Source organism: Lissotriton vulgaris, chromosome 12, assembly GCF_964263255.1.
Source record: "Lissotriton vulgaris chromosome 12, aLisVul1.2, whole genome shotgun sequence".
In the NCBI taxonomy this organism is placed as follows: domain Eukaryota; kingdom Metazoa; phylum Chordata; class Amphibia; order Caudata; family Salamandridae; genus Lissotriton; species Lissotriton vulgaris.
The window spans coordinates 281,660,408-281,686,318 of NC_141700.1; the positions used below are offsets into that span (position 1 = coordinate 281,660,408).

Here is a 25,911-nt window from a genome sequence, read left to right on the forward strand (position 1 = left end):
TCTCAGGGATCTGAGAGCCCTTCCGAGGTTTGCGTAAATAATCCAGCGAATGGAAGGCTTGAATCCCCAGGTATTTGAAAGTCACGGGAGCCCAGTTAATGCTCTCCACAAGGTCCGATGGAAAGAGATAAGTCTTGTTGCGGTTAAGGCCAGACAGTAACTCAAACATCAAGCGTAGGGCAGTCCTGGTTCCCACCCTTGCATCGCTGAGATAGATCAATAAATCATCGGCATACAGGGAGATAATATGCAGGTTCCCCCCTAACGTTAGACCCAGCTCCACATCACTTCATCTAAACATCGCTACCAGTGGTTCCATCACCAGTGTGAACAGCAGGGGTGACAATGGGCAGCCCTGCCGTGTACCCGTTCTTACTCTGCCTGTAGAATGTTAGTAGAGTAGCATCACCCATTTTACCCAGCCCTCTCCCAGGCCCATGTGCTTCATGGTTTCGAACAGATAGTCCCATCACACAGTGTTGAAGGCCTTTTCAAGGTCTGATGACAGGAGGGCTGCTTACGTCAGGTGTTGAATGTCTGCATGGTTCAGCACTAAGTACATCCTTCTCAGGTTGTACAAAGTGCTCCAGCTTGGGATGAATCCATTCTTATCCATGTGGACCAGGTCTGGCATGTGGGGCAGCAGGCGGAACGCTAGGACCCTACTAAGGATTTTAAAATCCAAATTTAATATGGAGAGTGGTCGGAAATGTGTGACCTTCGCCTCAGATGTAGGTTTCTTGGGGAGAAGGGCAACTAGCGCATCTCACGTTGTCTCAGGTAGGTACCCCAATTTCTGGGATTCTTCATAAAGCTTTTCTATTTGTGGCGCATGCTTTGAAATATAAGTTAGGTAAATTTCATCCGGAAGTCCGTCAGGTCCCGGGTATCCCCTGTGGCCAACTCGAATCTCAGGAATTGTCACAGGCCCTCTCAGCATGTCTACCATCTGTTTGTTAAGCATCCGTGGGCGCAGCACTTTCAAGAATTCCCCATGAGTTTCTGAGGATATCGAGGAGGGAGTCTTATACAGTGATGTATAGTAATCATAAAATAAGGCATTGATGGCCTCAGGGCCTTCAATTGGGTCACCAACAGCAGGTGCACCAGCCATTGTAGCTGAGAGGCTAAGAAATAAAGCTCGAAGTGTGGCACTCCGAGTCCTCCCTCCACAGATGCGTGTGTAGAGTCGTCAAGGCTACTCGCTGTCTCCCCTTTTCCCATATTAGGTCTCCCAGCATGGCGTCTTATTGTCTAAATCACAGGGCGGAGACTGTGATGGGGAGATTATTGAAGTATAGCAGACGTGGCAGCCTGACCGTTTTAGAGAGGGAAACCTGGGCCAATATAGGTAGTTGTAACGAGAACTGGAAGGAGACATTCGATCTCAGGGATCTGAGAGCCCTTCCGAGGTTCGCGTAAATAATCCAGCGAATGGAATACTTGAATCCCCAGGTATTTGAAAGTCACGGGAGCCCAGTTAATGCTCTCCACAAGGTCCAATGGAAAGAGATAAGTCTTGTTGCGGTTAAGGCCGGACAGTAACTCAAACATCAAGTGTAGGGCAGTCCTTTGAGAGCGACACAACAATATTGAAGTCACCCCCCCACAATAGTGCCACATTTCCCAATGATTGTATCTTGTGCCACACTTGTTGAAAGAAGGAGGGGTCATCTTTGTTGGGCCCATATGTGTTAGCTATTATGACCGGTTGATTGTATAACAGCCCCCTTAGTACAAGGTACCGACCCTCAGGGTCCTTGATTGATCTGTTCGTCTGCCATGGTACACCTTTCCTGATCAATATAGCCACCCGCGTGAATAACTTGAGTAGCTTGATGTATGCACCTCTCCACGTCTGTTGTTGATCAACCTCCCCCGGGCAGTGTCTTTTAGGTGAGTCTCCTGTAGGAGACATATGTCTGTCGCATGTCTTACTAGATATGCCTGTACCAGTCTCGCCTTCCGGAGGTCGTTAAGACCCCGGACGTTTCAGGTGATGTATGCAATTTGGACACTCGGAAGTAGAGTGCAGCAGTTTCATATGCACAGAGGAATCCCAATCTCGGACCGTCCTGACGCTAGCGCCCGATCTCTGAATGCCAGTCATTGTATTCCTGCGAGATGTCTCATTTGTGTTTTGTATGTGTGTTGTGTTGCACGTCTTGGCAATTCTCAACAAAAGATCTGAAACATACTGTATTTGCCATCCCTGAACAAAAACAACCCCTAGCCACCCCTCACCCACACCAACCCCCAAACAGGTTGTGTATCCCTCAATAACCCACCCATTTCATACTTTAACCCGTGTGACACAGAGTTGATGGGAATCCTCCCAAGGGAGCATGGATTAGCAGGCATACTGCCCTGTTGCCACGGCTACGGGGTGGCCGAGCACTGTAACTACTTAACGAACATTTCAAAGCAAACCTGAAGTTCCAACTGGAATTTGACACTCTTACTTCGCCCCTTAGCGTGTCGCCTCAGGTTTTACACCAGGTAACCAGAGGTCAGCCTCCTCTAAGCTAGCTAACAGTCTTTGTCACTGAGTCGGCTGCTTGGGATCCTGCAGTGTTGGCGTTCTTGTTGTGGTGTTTTCGCGCCATCTGCTTGCCGCCCTTCAGCGCTGCACTGGTTTCAGTGAATAGCATAGGTTTGCTCCCAGTCTGCACTCTCAGCTTTGCCGGGTGTAGCATTGCTTACTTAGCGCCAGTTTTTTAAAATAATTTCTTTGGTGGTATGAATTCTCGTTGTGCAGCTTGCACTGCTTGGGTGAAGTCTGGGTAGAATGCATCGCTATTTCCTTGGTGTTTTACTTCCCCCTTCTCTCTGGCTAGTCTTAAGATGGTGTCTCTATCCTTGTAGTTGAGCAGGCGAGCCAGAATCTTTCTGGGTTGACGCCGGGGGTGGTCTGGGCCCCAGTGTTCGGTGTGCGCGCTCCACAAGGAACATCGGTGACATTTCAGGGTCGAACAGATCTCGCAATTTTTGAAACGAAAGTAACTCCGTATCCTATAGTCCTTGATATCACGCATGGTGAAGTAGAGTTTGCCCTGCTGGCTAGTAAAAGTGGAAAGGCCCCAGGCCCCGATGGGGTCCCAGTTGATTTTTTTAAATATAATCTGGAACTGGGGACCCCAATTCTGACCAGAGTTTTAGAAGCATCATGTGCATTTGGGTTGGTAGATTCATGGTCAGAATCTATTCTGGTCCCGATTTTTAAAAGGGGGGACCGCCTATCCCCCTCTTGTTATCGTCCGATATCCTTGTTGGATTCCCTGGGGAAAGTGGCAGGACGCGTCATCCTCGAGCGACTCCAGCATTGGGCGGACAATAACAAGATATTATCAGACCTTCAATTCGGGTTCCGAGAAGGTTTTGGCACCTTAGAGCAAGCTCTTAACTTGACCCTCTTGATGGGTAAATACGCAAATGCTAAGAGTGGTGCTTTGTATATGGCGTATGTTGTCTTAGCAGCTTTTGACTGCGTAAATCATTCTAAACTATGGTCCATTTTATTGGATATGGGGGTAGAGCCAGATCTTGTAAATTTTCAGCATGAACTATATTCTGAGGCTACAGCAAGAGTGAGGTATGGTGTGGGGGGGGGGATTAAAGGCGTCAATCAGGGTAGAGAGGGGTTTAGGCAGGGCTGTGTCCTGGCACCCTTTCTTTTTACACTTTATACCAATGGCTTAGAACAGGACATGGTAAAAGGGTGCCAGGACCTGCCACTTATCAACAAACGCCCAATACCAGACTTACTCTACGCTGATGATGCCATGATTTTAGCCCGTACCCCCTTAGAACTACAACGTGCTCTAGCGAGATATCATACTTTTATGGACAATTTGGACCTGAAAATAAATATCAAAAAACTTTTGTTATGCCTGACGGGTTCCAGAATTAAGAAAACTAGGGCTATATTTATTGATAATACAAAACTTGAAAGCACAAACACGTACCCGTACCTAGGAATTTTAATAGACAATAAATGTTCCTGGAGGCAGGCAATTGAGACTAGAAAATTGCTCTTTATGAGGGCAACAGTTGCGTTAGTTAATTTTTCACGCAGATTAGGAAAAAAGCCCCCCACTAAACTTATCCAGATATATCAGGCAAAATGCATAGCATCGCAACTTACGGGGCAGGAGTGTGGGGCTATGGAAAGGTGGACGTCTTACAAAAGGTTGAAAATAGTTTTTTAAGGTTTCTCCTCACTGTACCACAAAGTACCTTGACCTATTCGTGCCATATGGAACTGGGATTGCCATATTTGACGGGCATAATTAAAATCAAACCACTTCTATTATGGTATCGTATTTGGTCGTCTACCAAAACTATTTTCTGCCAAAGGGTTTATACAGGACTGTCTCTTTTTTTAAAAGGCTTAAAAGATTGGGTGGATTGCCTATATCAAAAACTTTTTGTACGATCTGGGCACGGCAAAATGCTATCACTCACCCATACTAATCTCAGAATTTTTGAGGAAAGTGTTTAAAAATAGATGCTTGACGTACTTAGAACAGCTGCGGTTGACTAATGAGGCCAGCAAAATATCAGGCCACCATATCTTAACAGTCCAAACGACCTTGACTATACAACCCTATTTAACTTTCAATCTGAGCAGTTATGAAAGATTCCTATTAACACGGTTCAGGCTGAATATTTTCCACCGCTTAGTCACCTTTCCAAAAACAAATGACTCGGCAAAGATTTTACCAACTTGCCCTTGTGATGATGTCTCCCACCAATCCTCAATGCACACGGTCCTGTTTTGTAAATTTTATAACGAACCAAGAAAGCGCTGGCTAATCCCGATTTTAAAAATTATGGGTTTTCGAAGGTGTCGTCCTGCATTTCTCTCTCTCCAATTTTTGGATGACGAGTGTATTGCAAAAGCCATAGCTAAATTCTTGAAGTTTGTCGTTAGACATAGGCTAAACTTAGACTAGGCTGTGAAAATCACACCTTGTCTAAGATCATAGTTATTTTATTCTTCGTATAGATTATTATGTTTTAGACTGTTTTTAATCCAAGCATTGTACTTTTGCATTTCACACTCTGTCAAAATTGTCAATTAACTTTTTATGCTATTGGAAGAACAAATTTTAACCTACTTTTCTTGTGTAAATTTTCAAATGTACTTTTATGGTTTTTCTAATTCTTGAAAACCGTGGAAAAAGGGTTATTTGATTTGATTTGATAATCAACTTTACACTAACTTCTCACCTGATCCTACATTCCAATTACTTTAAAATGGATCTACTGGAAACTTTAGTATTTTTAACATGCATACCAGACAGTAATGAGAAAGATTTACCTTATGAGAAATATCAGTAGTTTTTCAAATAATACCTTGATAAAATGTAATTACCAGAAGAATCTAAATTTGCCGCATGTGGGCATATCCCCTGCAGCCACAAGTTTATTGTTGAGCCAAGGATCTACAAAGTTACTTTATGAAGATGTTATAATTAGTCCCATTACATAATACTACATATGTTTCTGTAAAAACCGCAGTAGAATGTGTTTAGAGCCACTGTTCCAGCAGGAGTTGATTAGAACCATAAGAGTTGTGTGTTTTGTTCTTTGATATGCCACAAACAGCATAAATCAGTTTTTTGGCACATTACCTGTAGCATATATTGGACTTTAAGAAGAGAAAGCACACTTGTTCTACTTTTCACTCAGTGTCTACTTTTCCATGTGGGATCTACAATTTTAATTGTCACCTAGAATTAGATTTTTTTTACCATGCAAGCAAAGATAGCTTTCTCAATCTTTTGTAGGCTGAACCTATAAAAATTATCATTGGGGTCTAGGTTGAAATATTAGCTGTGGCCGGTGTCTTCTTTTATCAGTTTATTCAACAATGTAGGAAAGAAAAAAGCAGGCCCACGGCGCCTTATGTACAGATTTCATGAATAATGGTTACCTAATTGCGCTTTTCAGCAAATCGGAATTAGGAAATTGATTTTCCTAATGTAAGAAACACATTAGGTTTCATTTAGCAATTCCTGATGGGGTTGTAAATAGGCCTACATAGTGAATATTAATGAGGTAGGTCACCGTTTACGACCCATTTGGAATTGCAGCCATCATAGGTATGGTGGACTGCTGGGGTCAGCAGACCACCTTGTCGGTGATTGCTGTTTAATAAAGCAATCTTTGTTAGGTCTCGCCTGAGCCAGCGCATGCACTGTCTGGCGAGACTTTTAGTGAGGGCTTCAGAAAATGCTACCACTGTGGCCTAGAGCTTGCGATTACGAGCGCGGTCGCACTCTTACGAGCAGAGGCTTTTCGCGTCATGCTCATTAAGCGCATCGCTCCGAGTGAACGATTACTTTCACTTTCGAAGCTGCACGGCCGCGTCACTTTGACTGCTGTGCGGCCAATGCTTGTTTTAAATGTATTATTGCAACGGGTAATATTTTTGTTAACTTTATTTGTAAATATGCATGCAACTTTCAGATGGTGGTATATTTACAATTCAGTAGTTACCCTTTTCATGACCAGTGCATATGTTGGCAATAATAAATACGTGCATAAATAAAAACACTTTTCATTGGTACCATGACTGACTCTATTGGTTGTGCAAATGCTTATTTATATATTGAAGACAAACCTTTTGTTCCTGGAAGTGTTGCCAGTTTTGCACCCATGCATGGATCCATGCCAGGACAGTGGGCACTGAGCAGCTCCTGTGTTGGGCCACCCTGGACTTTAATATTTACTGAGCAGGAGCCTCCTTCCAGTCAGGAAGCCCCCCGCCCCACACACACTTGTACAACTGTTGCTCCAGGTGTGTACATTCCAAGAAGAGGCCCTTTTCTCTTTCTTCTTCCTGCTCTCCCTTCTCAGCTTCCGGTTTCCATCTCCCCCTCCCCCTCATTCTCTTGTGATAGGTCGAACTGAAGAGTTGATGGGAGGTCACAATCCGCAAAGTGAGTCATAATAAACCGCTCGCTGCCGCCTTGCCGAATTGCGAGCTGAAGTGCTTTGGTGTCTCAGAAGTAACAAAAATACAAGGGTATGTCATCGGATCTGCAAATCATTATGGCGCGAGCCTTCCCGCTCTGCCAATGTTTGGATCCTTCTGACTTAGCAGGTGAGCCGCAGTTTGCAGCAACGTTTCCTCTGGCAGCTGTGTTTCTGTACAAAGACGGCTTCTGATAAAAAACATTGCAAATGGCAATTCCGCACACTCTCTTTTTGTTCTCATTCCCATTTCATTGTCTGTCTTTTATTCTATTCTTTCATGAGGGACTTAATGGAAGAAGACATTATATTTAAAGCTCAAAATAGCAGCATATTGTTAAATTAATAAAGGAACAGGTACTAAAATATTGAGGGACTGATTCACAAATGTATTTATGAGAACATGATGTAGTTGCTCAGGATTACTACCAAGAGGTGGCCAATAGTCTGTTTTGACTCTAAGAGCAGGGCCGTCCTGTGTTCAAATAGTGCCCATGTCACAGCCAAAATCAAATCAAAACAATCTTTATTCAGTTTACAACAAACCATAAAAGATAAACAGATTCATACAAAGCAATTATTAAATAATAAATAAAATAAATCCAGAGCCACATATTAAACCATCATTCATAAAGTGCAGCATCTTACATATCAGTACATTCGGACACAAGATTAGGTGCACAACTCAGCAAATATTAGGCATTCCTTTCTTCACCCAATTAACAACACTTCATTGATTTTTTTGCAGTTTACTGCTAATTTAAACAAGCATTGGCATAGCTAATAGGTCTCGCCTTTAGGACCTGCTGCATAACTAAATACTTATAAGGTCCCAAATACAAGACCTATTGGCTATGCCAATGCTTGTTTTTAAATGCAGCCGGTGTGCCTAAAGAACAAGAGGCTGCTGTTCCTTAAATTACTTGGGGCCACATGTATAAAAACAGCATTTGGCGATTACTAAATATCAATTTTTACCGAATAGCTATTTGGTAATCGCAAAATGCTATGCTTGTAAGGAATCGCCAAAGATGTTGCGATTCTTTAATATTACCTAATAGTGATTCGGTAAATAGCGAATCGCTATTAGGTAAATTTACTTCATTCGGTGAGAATGGCTTTGCATTAGCTAATTTACGATTACCTAATTGGTAATCACAAATTAGCTAATGCAAAGCCATGGGTGCCCGGGAGTCTAAGGCCCCCCTGAACCACCCCAAAAAATGAAAGTGCATATGTAAAGCGCACACGAGCCCTACGGGCATGCGGGCGCTACATGGCACTTTGAAAAACTCAGTTTTGTGCATTTTTTAAAGTTTTCACATAGGTACCGTTTACTTGAAGTCGATGGTAATTGCATTTTTCTAAATGCACAGTTTGCTTTTGGAAAATGCTTCATATGTGCATACAGAAGCACCAATTGCGATTCCCTATTTGCATTCTCAATGTTAGGTAATCGCAAGCAATTGCAATTACCTAAATTGCGAATGCCAAAGTCTTTCATACTTCATGAAAGGCTATGTTTTGTTATTTATATATAATATAGAGCACAAATCACCCGGGGGCGTCTCGGTGCTGTTACGGAAAAAAATATCAGTGGAGGGGTAAAGGAATAGATGAGATTTGAGTAGTTTTCTAAATTTACAATAGTTTAGACATAAAGTAGAAGCTTATTCCAGTAGTAGGGAGCGAGGTAAGAGAAAGCTATTTTGCATTCGCAAACGGCTGAAGTTTGCGATTTGCACCATTTGTGAATGCACAATTGTTTCATACATGTGGCCATAGGTAAATATTCTCCCCTTTGAACCTGTAAAGCAGTCAGCTCCCTTTTGGCTAGGATCGCCTTATTCATATGGCAAAGACATACATACATATACCTACACACAGGATCCATTATGGTTTTGGGTATGTTAGAAAGCATCTCAAATAAACTTTAGAAAACAAAGTTGTTCTTCTAAAGCTCTTGGTACCTCATATACTGTTATCCAAAGAGCTCTGTAACACAATCTGACTCATTTTATGTCAACGTAATGGCACATACCCGTTCACTACATTTTAGGGCAGATGTGCAGTTTTGTACACATCTCGCGGGCACGTTATCCTAAGGAGGTTTATTAGTCATGCAAATAATTTACATATCTAGAGCATTTAATTAACGGCTCACTATTTTACTAATATGCAACTGCTTTTCTAAAATGCTGTATATTAGTGTTGTCACAATGTATTTTTAGAGTGCCTTCTTATCAACAAACGATTATAAGGAAGAAAATGATTAGCCGAATGAAGAATTACCTCAGGGTCTGAATTCTACAATCTCGACGAATCAGAGCGTCACAAATAGATGCAATCCCAGAATCCTTCAGGTCATTTTTTCCGAGCCTAGTGGTCAAAGCAAGATAGGTATTTATATTCACAACAAATGAATGCTGTCCAGAAAGAGCCCTAAGAAAGCTGGCAGATGATACTTTTATTTTTTGCTTACTGAGGCATGAGTTTGTTAAGAGGGCATTATTTTGTCAGTGCATGGAAAGCGATGGAAAGTGACTTTGTGTGTGTGGTATGGTGCGTGGATGACTGGATGGCTAGGTGGATGGATGTGTGCGTAGAGGGGTAGACAGATGGGTAAGAGGACGAGACAGGCGCCTGAGGGGGTAGGTCCGTGAGCGGATGGCGATAGAAGTGGATCCACGGATAGAACAGGCTAATAGGTAGATTGAGGGAACCATGGACAGATAGATGGAAGAATGAATAGAAGACAGGCCCATGATTAGACAGACATGGGTGTCCGCAGGGGGGTCAAGGGGGGCGCTTACCCCCCCCCCCCGGATCGCTGGTGCGGGCCCAGCTCAGTGACAATGTGGTATTATCACTCAGGCAGCGCACGTTGCTATAGCGGACGCCCATGTGTTCTGAGCAGGGAGGCAACCACCCACCTCCCTCCACCTGGGACGAACACCATCCCGTGCTCCATCACCCTCGTCTCCAAGGGTCATCATATCCTCTGAGTCACCAGCGCTCCGCCTCACTTTCAATTCAACTTTATCATATTTGTACATCAAAGACGTATTTTAACCTACATAAAAACATTACTAAACAAAACGTTAGTGAAACATTTATAATACACACACATAAAATATACAACATACAGAGTACTTACTATCAACGTCGAAAGATCCCTGCAGTTAGAATACCAATATGCACTTTAATTTATCCTTTAGCAGCATTGATCTATGTATGTGTCACAACTTTATAGTAAGTAGGCCGGGCCGCCAGTTTCTCGGCTTTTCCCTGATTAGATTGTTAAGGGCGTGGTGCGAGTGCAAAGATTTGAAGGCAGGGAGTTATGAGCTGCAGTATAGGTTAATTTTAGTTCAACCAATTGGTCCAACACAAGCTAATAATGTAAAAGCAAAGCCTAGATCTGGAAAAGGCATTCTCCCCCTAACTTGCAGGCATCTTGTCGCCTTACATATGTAGCACCAACGGGCAGAACGGAAGAACTCTTCCTTGGTGTATTTGAGAGATGCAGTTCTTTTGAAAAAGTGTCTGCAAAGCGCTATGCTTCTGTTGGGATCTGTGTGAGGTGTCACTATTTTAAACAAATTGTAATCTGCAGCTCTATAGGGGCATTGTCAGTGTGAAGTGCAGCTCTTTAGGCAGGAATGGGTGTGGAGACTACGTATGTGTGTCTTGCGCTAGCACCTGGAGAAGTATCTCTTTGGGATCAAACTAATTGGCTTGTCATTGAAGGACGAAAAGGAGCAATGAAATCAACACAGACAAACTTTAAAGTTGAATAAAGTTTGTGTTATTATTGAGACAAGAAAAAACTAAAAATAATTCCCCACCCCTTTAGTTTTTAAATTAATAGAACGGTCAACGAAAAACAAATACATCATACCATTACTGTTGGACCCGGCCCTTTTGGCAGGTTCACCCCGAGACTTTTTTACTTTTTCCTAGCCTTTTTCTGTGACCTGGTGTTGGTGATTTTAGGCCTCTGCGCACTTTTTCACTGCGGTACAGTGTAAAGTGCTTGAGCTCTCTGTGTATGTGTGGTGAGTGACCTGCCCTCCCATAGGAATGCATGGGGAATATGTGTGACCATGGTAGTTCCTGATGTGTGGGGAGTGCAGGGTCGAGTTTGGTATGTGCGAACTCGTGAAATTGAATGCTGCGCAATGGTATATGCGGCATGATTGTGTCTAGTGTAGAAGTGCCACTTTTAGAAGTTGGCATATTTGTGTAATTTCTGTCTGGCGTGTAATTGGCTGAGGCTGGCTGGTGAGCCTGGCTCCAAGAGTCTGGGAGGGTCTGCCCCGGTGGTGAATGGAGTGTTTAGCATGCTGATGTGAGGGGAGGAGTGAGCCTGGGCCTGCTTGTGGATTGACCGTCTGGTTTGAGGGTCCTGAATGAGGCTGGGTTTTCCCCACATAATGCTGGCTCCACCCCCTGGGGTGCGTCTGATGTCCCTAGCCTGGCCAGTGAAAGGAATTCCCTATAAACAGTTCTAGCTGGTTCTCACACTGCCTGCACCCTGCTAGACAAAGGAATTTACAGTATACAAAGGGGCTGTATCCCCTTACAATTTGTTCTTGTTTCTGACTTGAATCCTGCCAGGGGCGTGCTGCTGCTTGGGCTCAGGGGAAGGCTTGCCTCCCTGAGTCCTGCCCAGCCCCTGGACACCTGATGTACTTTCCTGGGGGAGCTGGAGGACTTTTCTTTGTTGGGACCTGCTGTGCTCCACCTCTCTTGACCCCCATAGCGCTGAGAGCGCTGTACTTTTATCCCTAGCGCTTGGGAGCGCTTTATTCTGCTGCTAGCGCTTACGAGCGCTTTATTTCACTTATAGCGCTGGGAGCGCTGTAATTATCCCCTCAGCGCGTGGTAGCGCTGTTATGCCCTTCCGCGGCTGCCCACGCCGCGTATTCCCTTTTTATTAATTTATCTCGAGGGAGCCTACCCCTCGGATAGTGAGACCCCGCCTGCAAGTGCCTGAAGCGGGCTGCCGCGCCTCCCGCGACGACCCGGAAGTGTGTGCCCGGTCAGCCAATCCCTGAGGCCCAACCGGGAGAAGGACCGGAAGCCCCGCCCCACCGCAGCCGCGAGAGGAGGGAAGGAAGCTGCCTGCCGGGCCCCCCGGGGCTCCCGAGTGAAGGGAGAGCCCCGCAGCGAGAGAGGAGAGCCCCGGAGTGCTGCAGGGAGCGAGGCTCCCGTGTCAAGAGGAGAGCGCTGTGTCCGGGCCCCGGAGGAGAGCAGCAGACGCAGTCAGCCGGTTAGTTTGGCCGGGAGAGCGAGTGAAGGGAGGAGGGCGTCGGGGCACATTGCCGGTGCCCGCCCCTCCCCTCCAGTGTACGGGCCTGGCCTGAGAGAGGCCCCAGTGGTGTTCGAGCCTAAGAGAGGCTCTGTTGGCAATACTTTGGCATGTATGAGCCCGCGAGGCTCCGCGGGCATTTGGTGACTTTGAGTCCCCCCATGGGGGACTCCAATGGCGGGCCTAGTGTTAAGGAGCCAGTGTGCTCCTAGGGCCCCATTGCTTCCCTGAAGAGGTGCCAGAGGGCACCGCGCTGTGTCCGGAGCGGCCCCAGATGGCAGCGGGCCGCTCCCGTGTTTTGGCACAGATGTAATATGGAGGACCTGTGTCCTGTCCCCAGTGTGAGAGGGGACCTGTTTTAGTTTCAGAGCCTGTGTGGCTCCAACGTTTGGGGCATGTGATATGTCCAGAGCCTGTGTGGCTCCAGCATTTGGTCACAGTGTTGGGTGTCAGAGCCTGTGTGGCTCCAGCAGTGGGCGCAGTTTGCGCCCAAGGGTCAGTGAGGACCCTGTCGCAGTTTTGATTCCCAGCTGCCCAGCAATTAGTGGGCAGCTGCACCGTTTAGGTCTTGTGATTGTTCCCAGGTGCCCAGCAAGTAGTGGGCACCTGCAACGTTTAGGTTTTGCGCCGGTGGCGCACCCCTGACTGGCGCTGCATTGGCAGCGCGCCCTGACATTCTGGACACAGGGCTCCTTAGTACCTTTATTAGATGGGGGCTGGTATGTGATTTTATTTAGGCGCAATGTGATTATCTATGTGATGGTAATTGCCTAATGTGAGTTTTGCGCAATGTAATGTGGTGCTAGGAAATGTAATGCATTTAATATGATTACGCACCTTGATCTTACACCTCTGAATGTTTTTAGGCATCATGTGTTTTTGCGTTATTGAGTTGTGTTCTGGCACCTCTGAATGTTTTTATGCATCATGTGTCTTCCTTGTCCTTACACCTCTGAATGTTTTAGGCATCATGTGTTTTTCCTTCCCTGCACCTCTGAATGTGTTTTTGATGCATCATGTGCCTTGTTATTACACCGCTGAATGTATGTTTTATGCACCATGTGTTTTTCCTTCTCTACACCTCTGAATGTTGTGATGCATCATGTGTAATGTGTTCTTACCTATACCCCTAAAATGTATTTTATTCTTAGGTGGTTGTTCTTTCTAGTACAGGTGGTCCTAGTGAGGTCCTGGTTCCCTGCGTGACATTCTCCTAAGGTGTTTAGGGTTGCGTAGGTGGTACTTGCCTGTTACCAGTAGTTACTGGTTGTGATTTATATTTGCTAATTTGTGCTACAGTGATTTTATATCCTATATTCTATTTTCTACTAAGTGCTGATTCTGACAGGCGCCCACGTGGCCCTGTCCTGTCTAAATAATCCCTTGTGAATATTGCCCGTGCCAGTTGGCACAATGTACATGTCTGATTCTATCTGATGTGTTTTGACAATACAGAAGTTAATTTTATATGACCTTGTGTGGAATTCCTTTTGTGGTGTGCCTGGGATGTTGTTGCTGTTGTGTGCTGGCGCAAATACTTTACACATTGCCTCCGGGATAAGCCTGTCTGCTCGTGCCAAGCTACCAAGGGGGTGAGCAGGGGTTATCTTGGCGTGTGACTCCCTTGCCCTGACTAGAATGGTGGTTTCTGCCTGACTTTGGCGTCAGCCTTAGCCAGCCAGAAATAGCCAGTTCTAACAATTACCATCTACTATGCAATAACCTAGCCTGTATGTGACTCTCAGCTATCTCTCTCACCACACCACTTTACTTAGTTCTTTGGGTTCTAGACCCTGTCCACTTTGCATTGGCATATTGGTCTCCTCTTAGGCCTACCAGACACCTTCTTCACACTGATATTTTAGTCCTTTCTCAAACTTACCGGTATCAGGCCAGCACTGCCATATCTCAGTGATTACAGGTATTATGTCTGACCCGGACCCTCTAGACAAATTAAGAGGTCGAATGTTCACTTGACTGGCTACCCCACCTCCTTTTTGTTAAAACTAGAAGCAACTGTATTCGTCCATCTCCACCTTTTGGTCATCCCTCATCAATCCCCGGCAAGTCTAACTTGTTATGATTTATTGCTTCCGCCCTGCCTCTTTAGCAGATTACTTTTCTCCTCAATGTAGCTGTTAGCCCTGAACATCTGTGTCCTAGCTTTAGTAACACCAGAAAGAGCTGGGGCTACCTCATAACCCCCTCCTGCCCCATCTACAGTACTTTTTTACTATCACCACATCACCTTTTTATTACTTGACCTCAAAACACGGTTTCACTGAGATTTCCCTCTCTTGCTTTTCCACTGACTCTGAAGAGGAGGTAGGCATTCTTCTGAAACCTGGCTTTCCCAATGACTTGTGAGGTGTGAGAATATTACAAGGAACATCTACTGCCAGTGTCTAGCAAATTACCAATATTATCAATGGTTTGTTCACAGCTGGACTTGTCCCCAAAGTTTGGAAATCCAGTGTTGTTAGCCCTCTGCCTTCAAACGGTGGTTTGGATGTTCCAAATGTGTATAACTCTAATCTCATGATGCTGTTAACCACTTTGGAAAAAAAGACAAAGCAAATAATGTCTGAGCAACTTACCGACCATCTTGAAAAATTCAATGCTCTGTACACATCAAACAATATTAATGAAGCACCTCATTAAGTACCAAAGCCGTGACTGATTCCATCTATCTACTTGGATAGAAACCAGAGCATCAACCTGATTTAGAATGTTTTTGTTTTTTTCCAGCCATTTTTAGTTTTTCCCTCTGTTTCATTGTAGTTGCCAGGTCGTCTGCTGTGGCCCCTCACAATATTTTTCTTTTCCCACGATGGGTTTCTTTGTTTATTTAAGCACTTTGTCTTCTTAGATTTAAAAAAAATGTATTTAATACTTGTGCTCAATCATGTCGGAGGCTGGTGATGAAGTTAAGAATGTGCCCCCCCCCCCCCCCGAAACATTTCTGCGGATGCCCATGTAGACAGACGGATGGAGAAAGGAGGAATACGTGAAAGGATGGCGAGGAGCATGGACGCCTATGCAGACTTGAGCAGATGGATGAGTGAAAAGAAGGAGATTGAGTAAAGCATTAGACGAAAGAGTGATACAGTGGAGCAGTAGATGAATGAGTAAGCAGCTGAAAGGATAAATGGCTGGGATAAGTCAATGAGTCATGCCTCAATGGCTGGAACAGTGAATACATTTATTATTAGTTGACTACCAAGGGAGTGGATAGGTGGATGACTGGATGGACAGCTGAGTGAGAAAACGAAACACAGTTGAGTAATGAGGAATGATGGGCTAACAATAAGGTGAATGAGTGACTGACTGGTACAGTATGTGGATGAATGGACTGGTGAATGCTGTAGGCCACACATCACAGGGAAAGGCTGTGAGAGCACACTGCACAGTAACAGGGCATGAGGGTATACTGATAGTATGTGGTAGCACAGTAATGACGGCCTATTAAGGCGACAGCACAGTGACAAGCTCTGAGCAGCACAATATAGAGCAAGAAGCAGTCAAGGGACTGTGCATATGGAGAGGCACCCAGTGCATTGCACAGTGACAGGTAGACCAAGCACAGTGGAGCTGTAAGGTATTTTATTAAAGCTCTGCAAAAGACTGTACGCTTTAGCCATTAGAGGGCAGAGCTGCAGCGATTATACTTTTAACAACTGACTTAGGGAAACATAATTTTACTTAAGAACCTGGGTGTTGCCCCAGCGGGGACCTGTTTTTTAGGGTTTAATTACCATAGGTAATTTAATCGAGATAACAGTAAAATCGAAGTAAAAATAACTGAACAGATAAGTATAAGGGAAGCAGTGAATTGAAAGGGTTAAGAATTAGGGACAACAGAATTAGTTAATAATTGAAAAGAGGAAGGAGATAACCAAGGATGGCCCACGTACAGAAACTTCAAATAAACAAACAGCATACAATCATTATAAAGAAGCATTCACAAAGCTAGTAGGTCTCCCCTTTATGATGCACATGGTGGTCTGTTGGTTTTACCAATGTTTGTCTGTAAAGTATTTTTAAGAAACTGGTTTACTGGTTGACTCAATAGCGGCTGGCACAGGAAAGAGCAGTGGGGTGGGGTTGGAGGGAGTCGAGAGGAGACAGGATAGGTAAAATTAAATAAAAAATGTAATAAAACCACTTACCTTGAGCTCGGTGCATCGTCGAGTCGGCGCTGTGGCGAGTGCAAGGTAAGCGGTTTTATTTTATTTTTTATTTAATTTTACCTAACCCATCGCCTGTCAACTCAGCCCCAGCGCTCTTACCTGTGCCACCGGCCACTGGGTTGACCCCAGCAACCACAAACCTTATCAAGATGAAGTCACAAGCAAACCCTAAAGTATCCTGTGCTCAACACTCTAGTAGGTTGGCACCGACAGGGCTAGACTGGGAACACAAACCAGCCCTGTGAATTCCACCAGAACGGCCCGGGGTGGGCGGGTTGGGTGCTAGTGAGAAGCACCAGCTGAGGGGGGTGCTAGTAAAAACCGCTTCACTTTTGTTACAAGGAACCAATATTGCAGCACTCCTGAAAATCTGGCCCTCTGTAACAAAAGCGGACCCCACCACTCCAAAACCGTCCCACACCCTTCCAGCCTACAGGGAAAGCACCCAGTGCCCGCTAAGGCCAGTCTGGCCCTGGGCACTGAGCAGTCAGGCTTTAGAAGTGTACATTTTAATAATTTATTTAAAAACAAAATTACATGATCCAATCTGTAGAACTGGTGATATGCTATTTTCAAGGTTTATGGGCCATATTTATCATTATTAGACATAGCGATTACCTAATGCGATTCTCTGCGAACCGCAATTAGGTAATCATTATTTGAATATATGAAACTCCATGAGTTTCATTTAGCATTTCATAATGGGTCGCAAAGTGACCTACACCATTAATAATCTCACACTTATTGGTCTCATACCCAAGAACTGCATTTTCTGACGCCAGCCTGGATGTATGCCCTTGTGATTCGCAAACAAGGCATAGCACGTTGCACTTTATGTTCTTCTGCAAACTTTACATTAGGCGTGCCTTTTTAATCCCACTTTTAAAAATTCTAAATATAAGGAAATGTCAGCTTTTACAGGATGAATTTACTAGTTCAATGGTCTACCAATATATCTCCTCTGCAGTTCGACTCCAGAACATTGTTGGAAAATGAGGTTATGTTTCTGGTGACAAGGCCATTTAAATTGCAATTTTTTAAGCATAGTGCACAAAGAATGTTTTTGACTTTATTATTATTATTATTATCATTAACTCAAATATTGCTTCATGTAGATTAGTGATACATATTTTAACAGTTTTATATCTGTATTAACTTTATGATGGCTTCATTCAGAAATTTTTGAATTCTTGAATGTTGCATTCTTTTATGGCTTAGAATATACCTGAATAAAGATTTCTGATGATGATGACGATGATGAAACTCCATGAGTTTCATTTAGCGTTTCCTAATGGGTCGCAAATCGACCTACACCATTAATATTCATGCGGTAAATTGCAATTAGCGACCCATTAGGAAAAGTAAAAATCACAGGAATGGTGGCCTGCTGGGATCAGCAGACCACCATGTTTGTGACTGCTTTTGAATAGGCACACAGACAATCCTTTTTATATGAAAATATATTCTGTATTTAGTCTGTCAGACATTAATTCAAGGGGATACAACAGGTAATAATAACATAAGCAAAAAATGTCATCAAGAGATGTATAAATTAATTAAACAAATCAAATCATAACAGATATCAACTCCAAAATTTGAAAAAGAGCAACTCCGAACAGGAATTGACAGATGTCACTCTTAAGAACATAAATTCCTTGGGAGATGATGTAGAGGTCGACGTTTCGGTCTTTGAAGCAGTAGTCTATAAGACCATCCTCAGGACAAGTGGATAGCTTGTGATATATATTAAGGTAATATGGTTATGTGCTACTTCAAAGAATGTCAAGTATGCTCCTGGGTGACTCTTAACAGCCATGTGCGCCTGCAATAGTTCTCGATCCCCTTGCCGTTGCCCATCGATTTCCCACAGTCTCCGAGTAAAAAAAAAGAGGGGAGCCCCAACAGCTGCCCGGATTCCTATGTGTGTCATCCGGTCAGCCCCAGGGCGCGCCCAGCAGGTGCGATGCCTCCGCGTCTTCTCATGGGCCATTGCCACCCAGGGTCACTGCTACTATCTCAATCCTCGGGGCCCCAGGGTATCGCAGCAGGACCTCGCCCTCCACTGGCACCGCCTCTCTGCCCCGGCTCCGTGGGAGATCGACACCTCTTCACAGCCCGCTGTGTCTCTCTGTCGGCTCTAGGCCGCTCTCCTGGTCTTTGCTGGTCACTAGACGAGTCGGGCCTATGAACTCCCTTCGGTTCGTTCAGCTCCGCAGGTGCACCGCCCACTCTACCCCTCGCGGTGCGGCTTTGTTCTTAGCCGGGTTTTACCGGAATCTTAGATGGCAGTTACTCTTTAGCCCCTGTGCAGCACGCCCCCCCATCCCGCCAAGTGTGCACTGTCTCTGGGTCGCCGGGTTAGGGTGCCGCCGTGTGCCTGATCGCGGTTCCTGAAAGACTCAGCCTTTAACCAATACGGACAGTTCTTTGCCACACAAGCATCTCTCCATTGATGTTGGAGTTGGTGCCTCTATTGAATACAAAGTATCTTGGTGAAACCGACAGGCACTGTGGTCACGTGATTTGATTTTTACTTAATGCGACACAGCAACACTGCCTCTACCTTGATACTTAAGGGGCTTCCTCTGCAATATCCACTTGTCCTGATGATGGTCTTATAGACTACTGCTTCAAAGACTGAAACGGCGACCTCTACATCATCTCCCAAGGAATTGATGTTCTTAAGAGTGACATCTGTCAATTCCTGTTCGGAGTTTCTCTTTTTCTAATTTTGGAGTTGATGTCTGTTATGATTTGATTTGCTTAATTAATTTATACATCTCTTCATGACATTTTTTGCTTATGTTATTATTACCTGTTGCATCCCCTTGAATTAATTTCTGACAGACTAAATACAGAATATATTTTCATATAAATAGGATTTTCCGTGTGCTTCTTCCTCTTATCTTTCGTCTCGGAATTCACATTTACTGCTGTTGTCCCACGGACACTTTTTTGTTTGATCATATGACAAACTCAGTGATTTACATCAGGAAACAACTCTAAAATGTGATTATAAATAAAATCCCTTGTAGACAACTTTCACTTTATATTGTTCACTGCCCAAGCCTACAAGGGTCTATTGGGTTACCCAGATCTCCTAATGCTTTTGAATAAAGCAGTCTTTTTTTTAAATGCAGCCCATTTCCCTTAAAGAAAAACGGAATGCGTTAAAAAAAAAAAAGTATTCTTTTCATTTTACGAGTAGGCAGTGGTACAAGGGACTACTGCCTGCTCTGAAAAAACATTTTCCCTACCATTCACAAAGGTAAAGGGGATCATTGGGGACACCTTCCCATTTGTTAATGGGTTATCACCTACTTGAACCAAGTCGGGGTCCGAGTGTAGCTGCAGAGAGGGGTGTGGCGCTGGTGTTGCACTTAGTGGAGGATACCTGTCCTATCTTGCATCTGTCCTGTCCTGTTGGCACCTGATTAGTCGGGAGCCCTTTCTTGTCCCAGCCAGTGGCCAGGGTTGGTCCTAGGCAAATATAATCTGTGTGGTATGTCCTTATACCGTTTCACTTTCTCACCCTTCCCAGGTACCAATGTCTGAAGGTGTTATCTTAAAGTCTTGCAAAATGTATGCTTTGATAATTATTTTCTTACTTGCAAAGTCCCTAATTACACTACTGTGGCACCTGACTCACAAAATATTGCATAGATAAAGTGTTTAAAACTTACTGAGTCTGTGGTTATTTCCATTAAGGTAAATGTTATTCTCTACCTATTATCATAACTCCTTTGATCCACTAAATTTAGGACTTAGAGCACAAGTGACAAGGATTTGGTAAGTCATGGTGTACAGGTATACGTCTTAAAGAGTAATAAAATTCTGATAGGCAGGAAGATAAGTTGGATTACCGGTTCAAAGTGTGAATGTTTATGGGCCCAGGTGAGTATGGTAAACTGAGCTGGTAATCCCCGCACCATCAGTAATAATTTGGTAGCAGAGTTAGGGTTAGGGTTTAGTTAAGATAGGTAATTAGTTGTATATTGAATTTGTATTGATTTTATGGATTAACCGAAACCCGTTTGTATTTGTTTTATGTTGTCTGGAAATCCCCGGGGATATTGAAGAGCGGGTGGTAAATGGAAGCCACACTGCAGTGAGGTTACTGGCCTGATTAAGTAAGTGCAGATGGTTAGGTAAAACTTGAAGCACTAGTTAGGGATTATTTTGCTTGTGTAAAAGTGAGAATAAGTGATAGCAAAGAGGTTCGCTGGTGAAACTTTGGTCTTATATCACCTAGAAAGGATAAGTCTGAAGGAGTAACAGGTTCTTTGATGCTTGAGTAAAGAGTAAGCGGAAGAGGTTTTACTCGCAGTGCGTGAAGGGTAAAGGGAAGGGTTTTACTCACTGTGAAAGAAAATTGTCTTTCCTTTGAACTTAGACAATCAGGCACAGTAGCGAATGTTTCTATGTTGTAAATTAATGAAATGTGCATTTAAAATTGAAAAGAAATTGAGTTGTATTACCTTGCAAAGGAGAGGTCAGTCGCGGATGCTGCACTGACGTCACAAAGAGCCGCTTGGGATTGGTTTAGGCAGCGGGTGTGTAGCTGAGGTAATATTGTGAAGGAGGGCTGAGTAACGAGAGTGAAACTTACACCACAGAAAAGTTGCGCAAACATTGGTTGAGTTGATTTGAAAATTAAATGATGACTGGTCATTGGAAATAAGAGACGCGCTGAGATTGGAGAAGCATTTAAGTGGAATAAACAAATAATTGAATAGCAATTTCAGTGTTAATAGACAGCGGTAATTATATGTGGCATCTAGATCCAACATTTATAGGAAATCGCCCTGATAGAAAATACCTAGGTTTTGCACAAGAACAGTGTATTAGAGGAAGACCATATATCATGTACAGAGAAAAATTTCTTTTTACAGAGAATGAAAAAATATTTTAGAAAAGATAAACCTGTTAAAACAAGAGAAGGTATTATTATTCCACCACCGAAAATGCCTGCATCATACATGATGATAGAAAGAGGCTACCACACTTGTGTATGGTTAGAAAATTGGATAGAATACACAAAAGATGATTGTATATTGGCATTTCCAGAATACGGAACATTTAATGAAAGAGTTTTGCACAATTTATGAACTCGTATGAATTAATTAGACCCCTGACCGAGATTAGCACAGTATGAAGCATTAGAAGAGTGGGAGACTGAGGCTTTTGAGCGAGACAGGCCCGATGTGACAGGAACTTAAGAAAATGTTATCCCAGATTTCCCCGAGAGACAAGAGATAAAGATATTAAACAATGGAGACAGTCTATGATAGTGGAAGGATTATATCTTGTCTTTACCACTGAAGAACCAACTGGAAGTAAAATTACAGAGAAAACAAAGCATTTATGGACTGGAAATAGGGATTTTGAAGACAATTATCTTGAAGACCTATTAATGTAATCCTCCACCTTATTAGGAAGAGACAAATAAAATTACCCATAGTTCTCCAGTCTTAAAAGCACCCTTGGTTCCGCAGGTTGTACATGAGAATACATTAGAAAGTAAAGAGAAGCAATAAATAAACAAAGAAGTGAATTAATTTAGAAAATAACACAATTGAATACAAGTCCTGAAGCACTAACGATCTCAGTGACTATAGGTCCAGTTGTTCGTTTGTATGGAGATAAGCAAATTTGTCCTAAAACTCCCGTTCTGACTACACCCATAGTACAACCCAGGAAAGAAAATATAATAGTTGATTACAGGCAAGTGAATGCGAGTCAGTAATTTCATTAATGGATTCGCCCATAAGAGAGCCAACAAATGACTTGTTTAGGAAAGTTACTCCTGGATGCTCAAGAGAGGTACAGATAGAAACATCTACAGGAATGAAGCGTGCCGCTGTAGTAACCCCTGAAGAAATTGAAAGATGGACACGAGATACAGAAAAGCCAAAATCTCAGCCAAATGTATTCAATGTTTTTAAATTATGGGTACAATTGGAAGAAATGGTAGCTGGAAAGGCTAGAAAGCTTTAATTCTTTTAGTGAAGAAGAGTTATTATTCATATGTAGAAGTATCACCCGAAATACAAAATTATTTCATGAAAAATTAATGAATTTTGGCTTCGGATATGGGAATTGACAAAGGCAAATCTAAAGTATTGCAGAAACCTTCCCGAACTGCAAGGCGCCAACCCCCTCGGGGAATGGCGTCGTTAGTGGTAGCCAAAGGGCCGACCCGGAGTAGGTTCACTTCCGAGTCAGGCGACCCGGAAGTGGACATGGTGCCAGGACCAATAGGAACAAGGGACGGCGGAGCGCCCCGGAAGTAGACGTAGGGCGCGAGGCATAAAAACCCGCGGCCAGCTTAGAGGCCCCCTCTTTGTCCGCTGACCGCCCAGGAGTCGGACGTCGCCTAGAGAAGACATCGCGGGACCATCGCGTAGGAGTACAGCGAGGGTTAATCCGACTCGTGATCTAGGTTAGCGGGCCGTGCAGTGTGTTATAGATTACGCTAAACGTTTGCATGTTTATTTCTTGATTTACAACTTCTTTGTTGGAGGGATCGGGATCTAGCCGAGCGGGTGTGTGGCAGTCGCGGTGATTGGGACCCCTAAGGGACTGAATTAATTCTGAGATTGAACAGGGTGGGGGCTCGGGATCGGGTCCACATGTTCAGGGGGGGGAGAGCGCCGGCGCATTCAGCTCAATCTGATTCCCTGGGCCAGGCTCAACCGCGGCACGGTGGGCCTAAAGGCGTGTAATATCTGTGAAAAGTTTTAACGTTGTTCTCTTTAAGTGCAGGATGCCGCCGAAGAGGGCACCGAAGGGCAAAGAACCCGCAGCCAAAAATGATGAATACCTCGCCTTTATGGAGCTGCTGGAGTTTGCAAGAGAAAAAGGCATGGATTGGGTGCTAAAGAATATGAGAGACGGGGCTAGAGCAGATTCGAATTCTCAGGAAGAAAGGGGGAGAGGCAAAAGAGCGAAGCGTACCCCAGAAAAGCTTAAAAGTACGACTAAAGGCAAGCGGCCTAGGCCGGCGGATTCACGACCAGCATCACCAGGTGAGGAGGAGGTGCTAGAGACAATTGACTCGAATTCAGGCCCAGATAAAGACGCAGACGATACTGAAGGGCAGCACGAGGTGGCTAGGCCCACGCAAATAGGAGGGTTCCCCGTCACTTCTGTGGGGGGGTCCGGTCCGCAGGGTATGTTACCGCCAGTGGTGGCTCAACCGGGTAGTGGAGTGTCTCAAGTTTAGGTACAACTCGGGGGGGTCGCGCAGTTACCAGGGATGCAGATATATGGGTCACATGGTCAAGCGATAAGTAACGGCCCCATAAGCTCGATGCTTCCTGCCATGGCCTACCCGACAAATGGGTCCCCCTTAATGATGAATGCTTACTCTAGTTTAGGGGGCCCAACACAGGGCCCAATGGCTAACACCGTGGTTGATGTGGCTGGTCCCTCTAATGGCCAGATGCAAGGGGTGGCAGGGGGGCAACCAACAGGTCACCCATTGCTAGCATTCAGCCCGTTAATGTTTGGTTCGTCCTCAATGACCTTATCGCCATCCACGGGGATCACTTGGCACGTGCCAGTAGATATGAAGGAAAGAATACTCAGAGGTGAATATGTAGAGGTGTTCGACCTTCTTAACGCAGGGGTAGCGGCGGGAAAGCCCAAGAGTGGGAAAGAAGGAGAATATAACCAAAAGAAATCGTGGGTGGAGTGGTCCATGAAAAATTGGATCACGGGATTTGCGATCTACGCCGCAGTTATGTTGGAAAAGTATCCGGTGCTAGGCCCACAAATGATGAGCTATATATCCCTGATACATGGTGCGGCAGCAGAGTTTCCGGGCCAAGGGTGGCTAAAATATGATAAAATGTTTAGACAGATGAAAGCAGTACACCCGGGTATATCATGGGACCAGCGGGAGATCAATTTGTGGCATACAGTGTTTTATTCCGCCCCATCAACGCCTACCACTGCTCCCTCTACTCAGAGTCAGTCCTTTCGGAGTGACAAAGGTGTCGGTGAGAAAAAACAGGCCTGCTGGCAGTTTAACAGAAACAAGTGTACCAGGGGGGTCTCGTGTAGATTCAAACACTGCTGTTCGTACTGCGGTGGAACCTCTCATCCTGAGGTCAGATGTTTTAAGAAAACTGGAAACCCCAAAGATCAGTCCAGCCACGTCACCCCAAAGGGAAAACCACCTAAAACTTCCGACAAAGCTACCAACTCCCATTAAACGCCATGTCCTGACACACCTCCTCAGTAAGTATGATAACCTCGAGGAGGCTCAATTCCTACTCCATGGTTTTACACTTGGCTTCCGTATCCCGTCTTCAGCCCCTCCTTCTAATGTCCCGCCCCGTAATCAAAGCTCAGTGTTACGAAATATGGAGGCAGCGCGAGGCAAAATCATGAAGGAGGTGTCCTTGGGACGGGTCGGGGGTCCTTTCAAAGATCCACCTACCCATAATCTGGTTTGCTCCCCGTTGGGTTTAGTTCCGAAAAAAGAGGAAGGTAAATTCCGTCTGATTCATAATCTATCAAGCCCCCCAGGGTTATCTGTCAATGATAAGGTAGACCCAGACCTGTGCACGGTGAGGTATACCAAGTTTGACACGGCCATTGAAAAATTGCAGGCATTTGGGGAAGGAGCATTAATGGCTAAAGCGGATATTGAGTCGGCTTTTAGGTTACTGCCTGTTCATCCTGAAGATACCAGGTTCTTGGGCTTCACATTTGATGGTAGCTACTTCGTAGATTTATGCATGCCTATGGGGTGCTCTATTGCCTGTGCAGTTTTTGAGACATTTGCGAGGTTCCTGGAATGGGCGGTGGAGCAGTTTCTGACCTCGGACAAGTCCCATTCAGTAGTGCACTACCTGGATGATTTTCTATTCATGGGTCCCGAGGGTTCCCAGTCGTGCAGGAAGGCCCTTCTGGGCTTCCAGCGCTTGGCTGGGGCGCTGGGGGTGCCATTGGCGGCGGAGAAAACCGAAGGCCCGACCACATGTTTGACCTTTTTGGGCATTGAAATTGATGCAACGGCAGGGGTGTGCAGGTTGCCAGAGGCTAAGGTAGATGCCTTTAAGGCCGCTATTGATAGCTGCCTGGGAGCGAAAAAGGTAACCTTACATCAGCTACAAGTTCTTTTTGCTCTGCGGGTCATACCAATGGGCAGGGCCTTCTCCAGGAGTATAGCGAGGGCAATGTCCGGGTTGCGGGCCAAACACCACAGGGTGAGGCTGTCAGCCGAGGTAAGAGAGGATCTTCTGATTTGGAAAAGTTTTTTGCAAGATTTCAATGGCACGGTGTTGTGGCGAGCAGCCAGCTCCTCTAATACTGACCTTGAGCTTTTCACTGATGCTGCAGGGAGTATCGGCTTCGGAGCCATATTCGGTCGAAAATGGTGCATGCAGCACTGGCCAGACGAATGGATAGAGCGAG

At 44.7% G+C, this 25,911-nt stretch overlaps 1 protein-coding gene across 2 annotated transcripts in view; it reads right to left on the bottom strand.

Moving 5' to 3' along the window:
• Positions 1 to 25,911, bottom strand: part of LOC147673966 (NACHT, LRR and PYD domains-containing protein 3-like) — a 428,609-nt gene that overhangs the window by 118,927 nt on the left and 283,771 nt on the right. For both annotated transcript variants that reach the window (XM_086945054.1, XM_086945053.1), the window contains one exon: positions 9,274 to 9,360. In XM_086945054.1, coding sequence (XP_086801180.1) covers positions 9,274 to 9,360 — 87 coding nt within the window. The remainder of the gene's footprint in view (positions 1 to 9,273; positions 9,361 to 25,911) is intronic.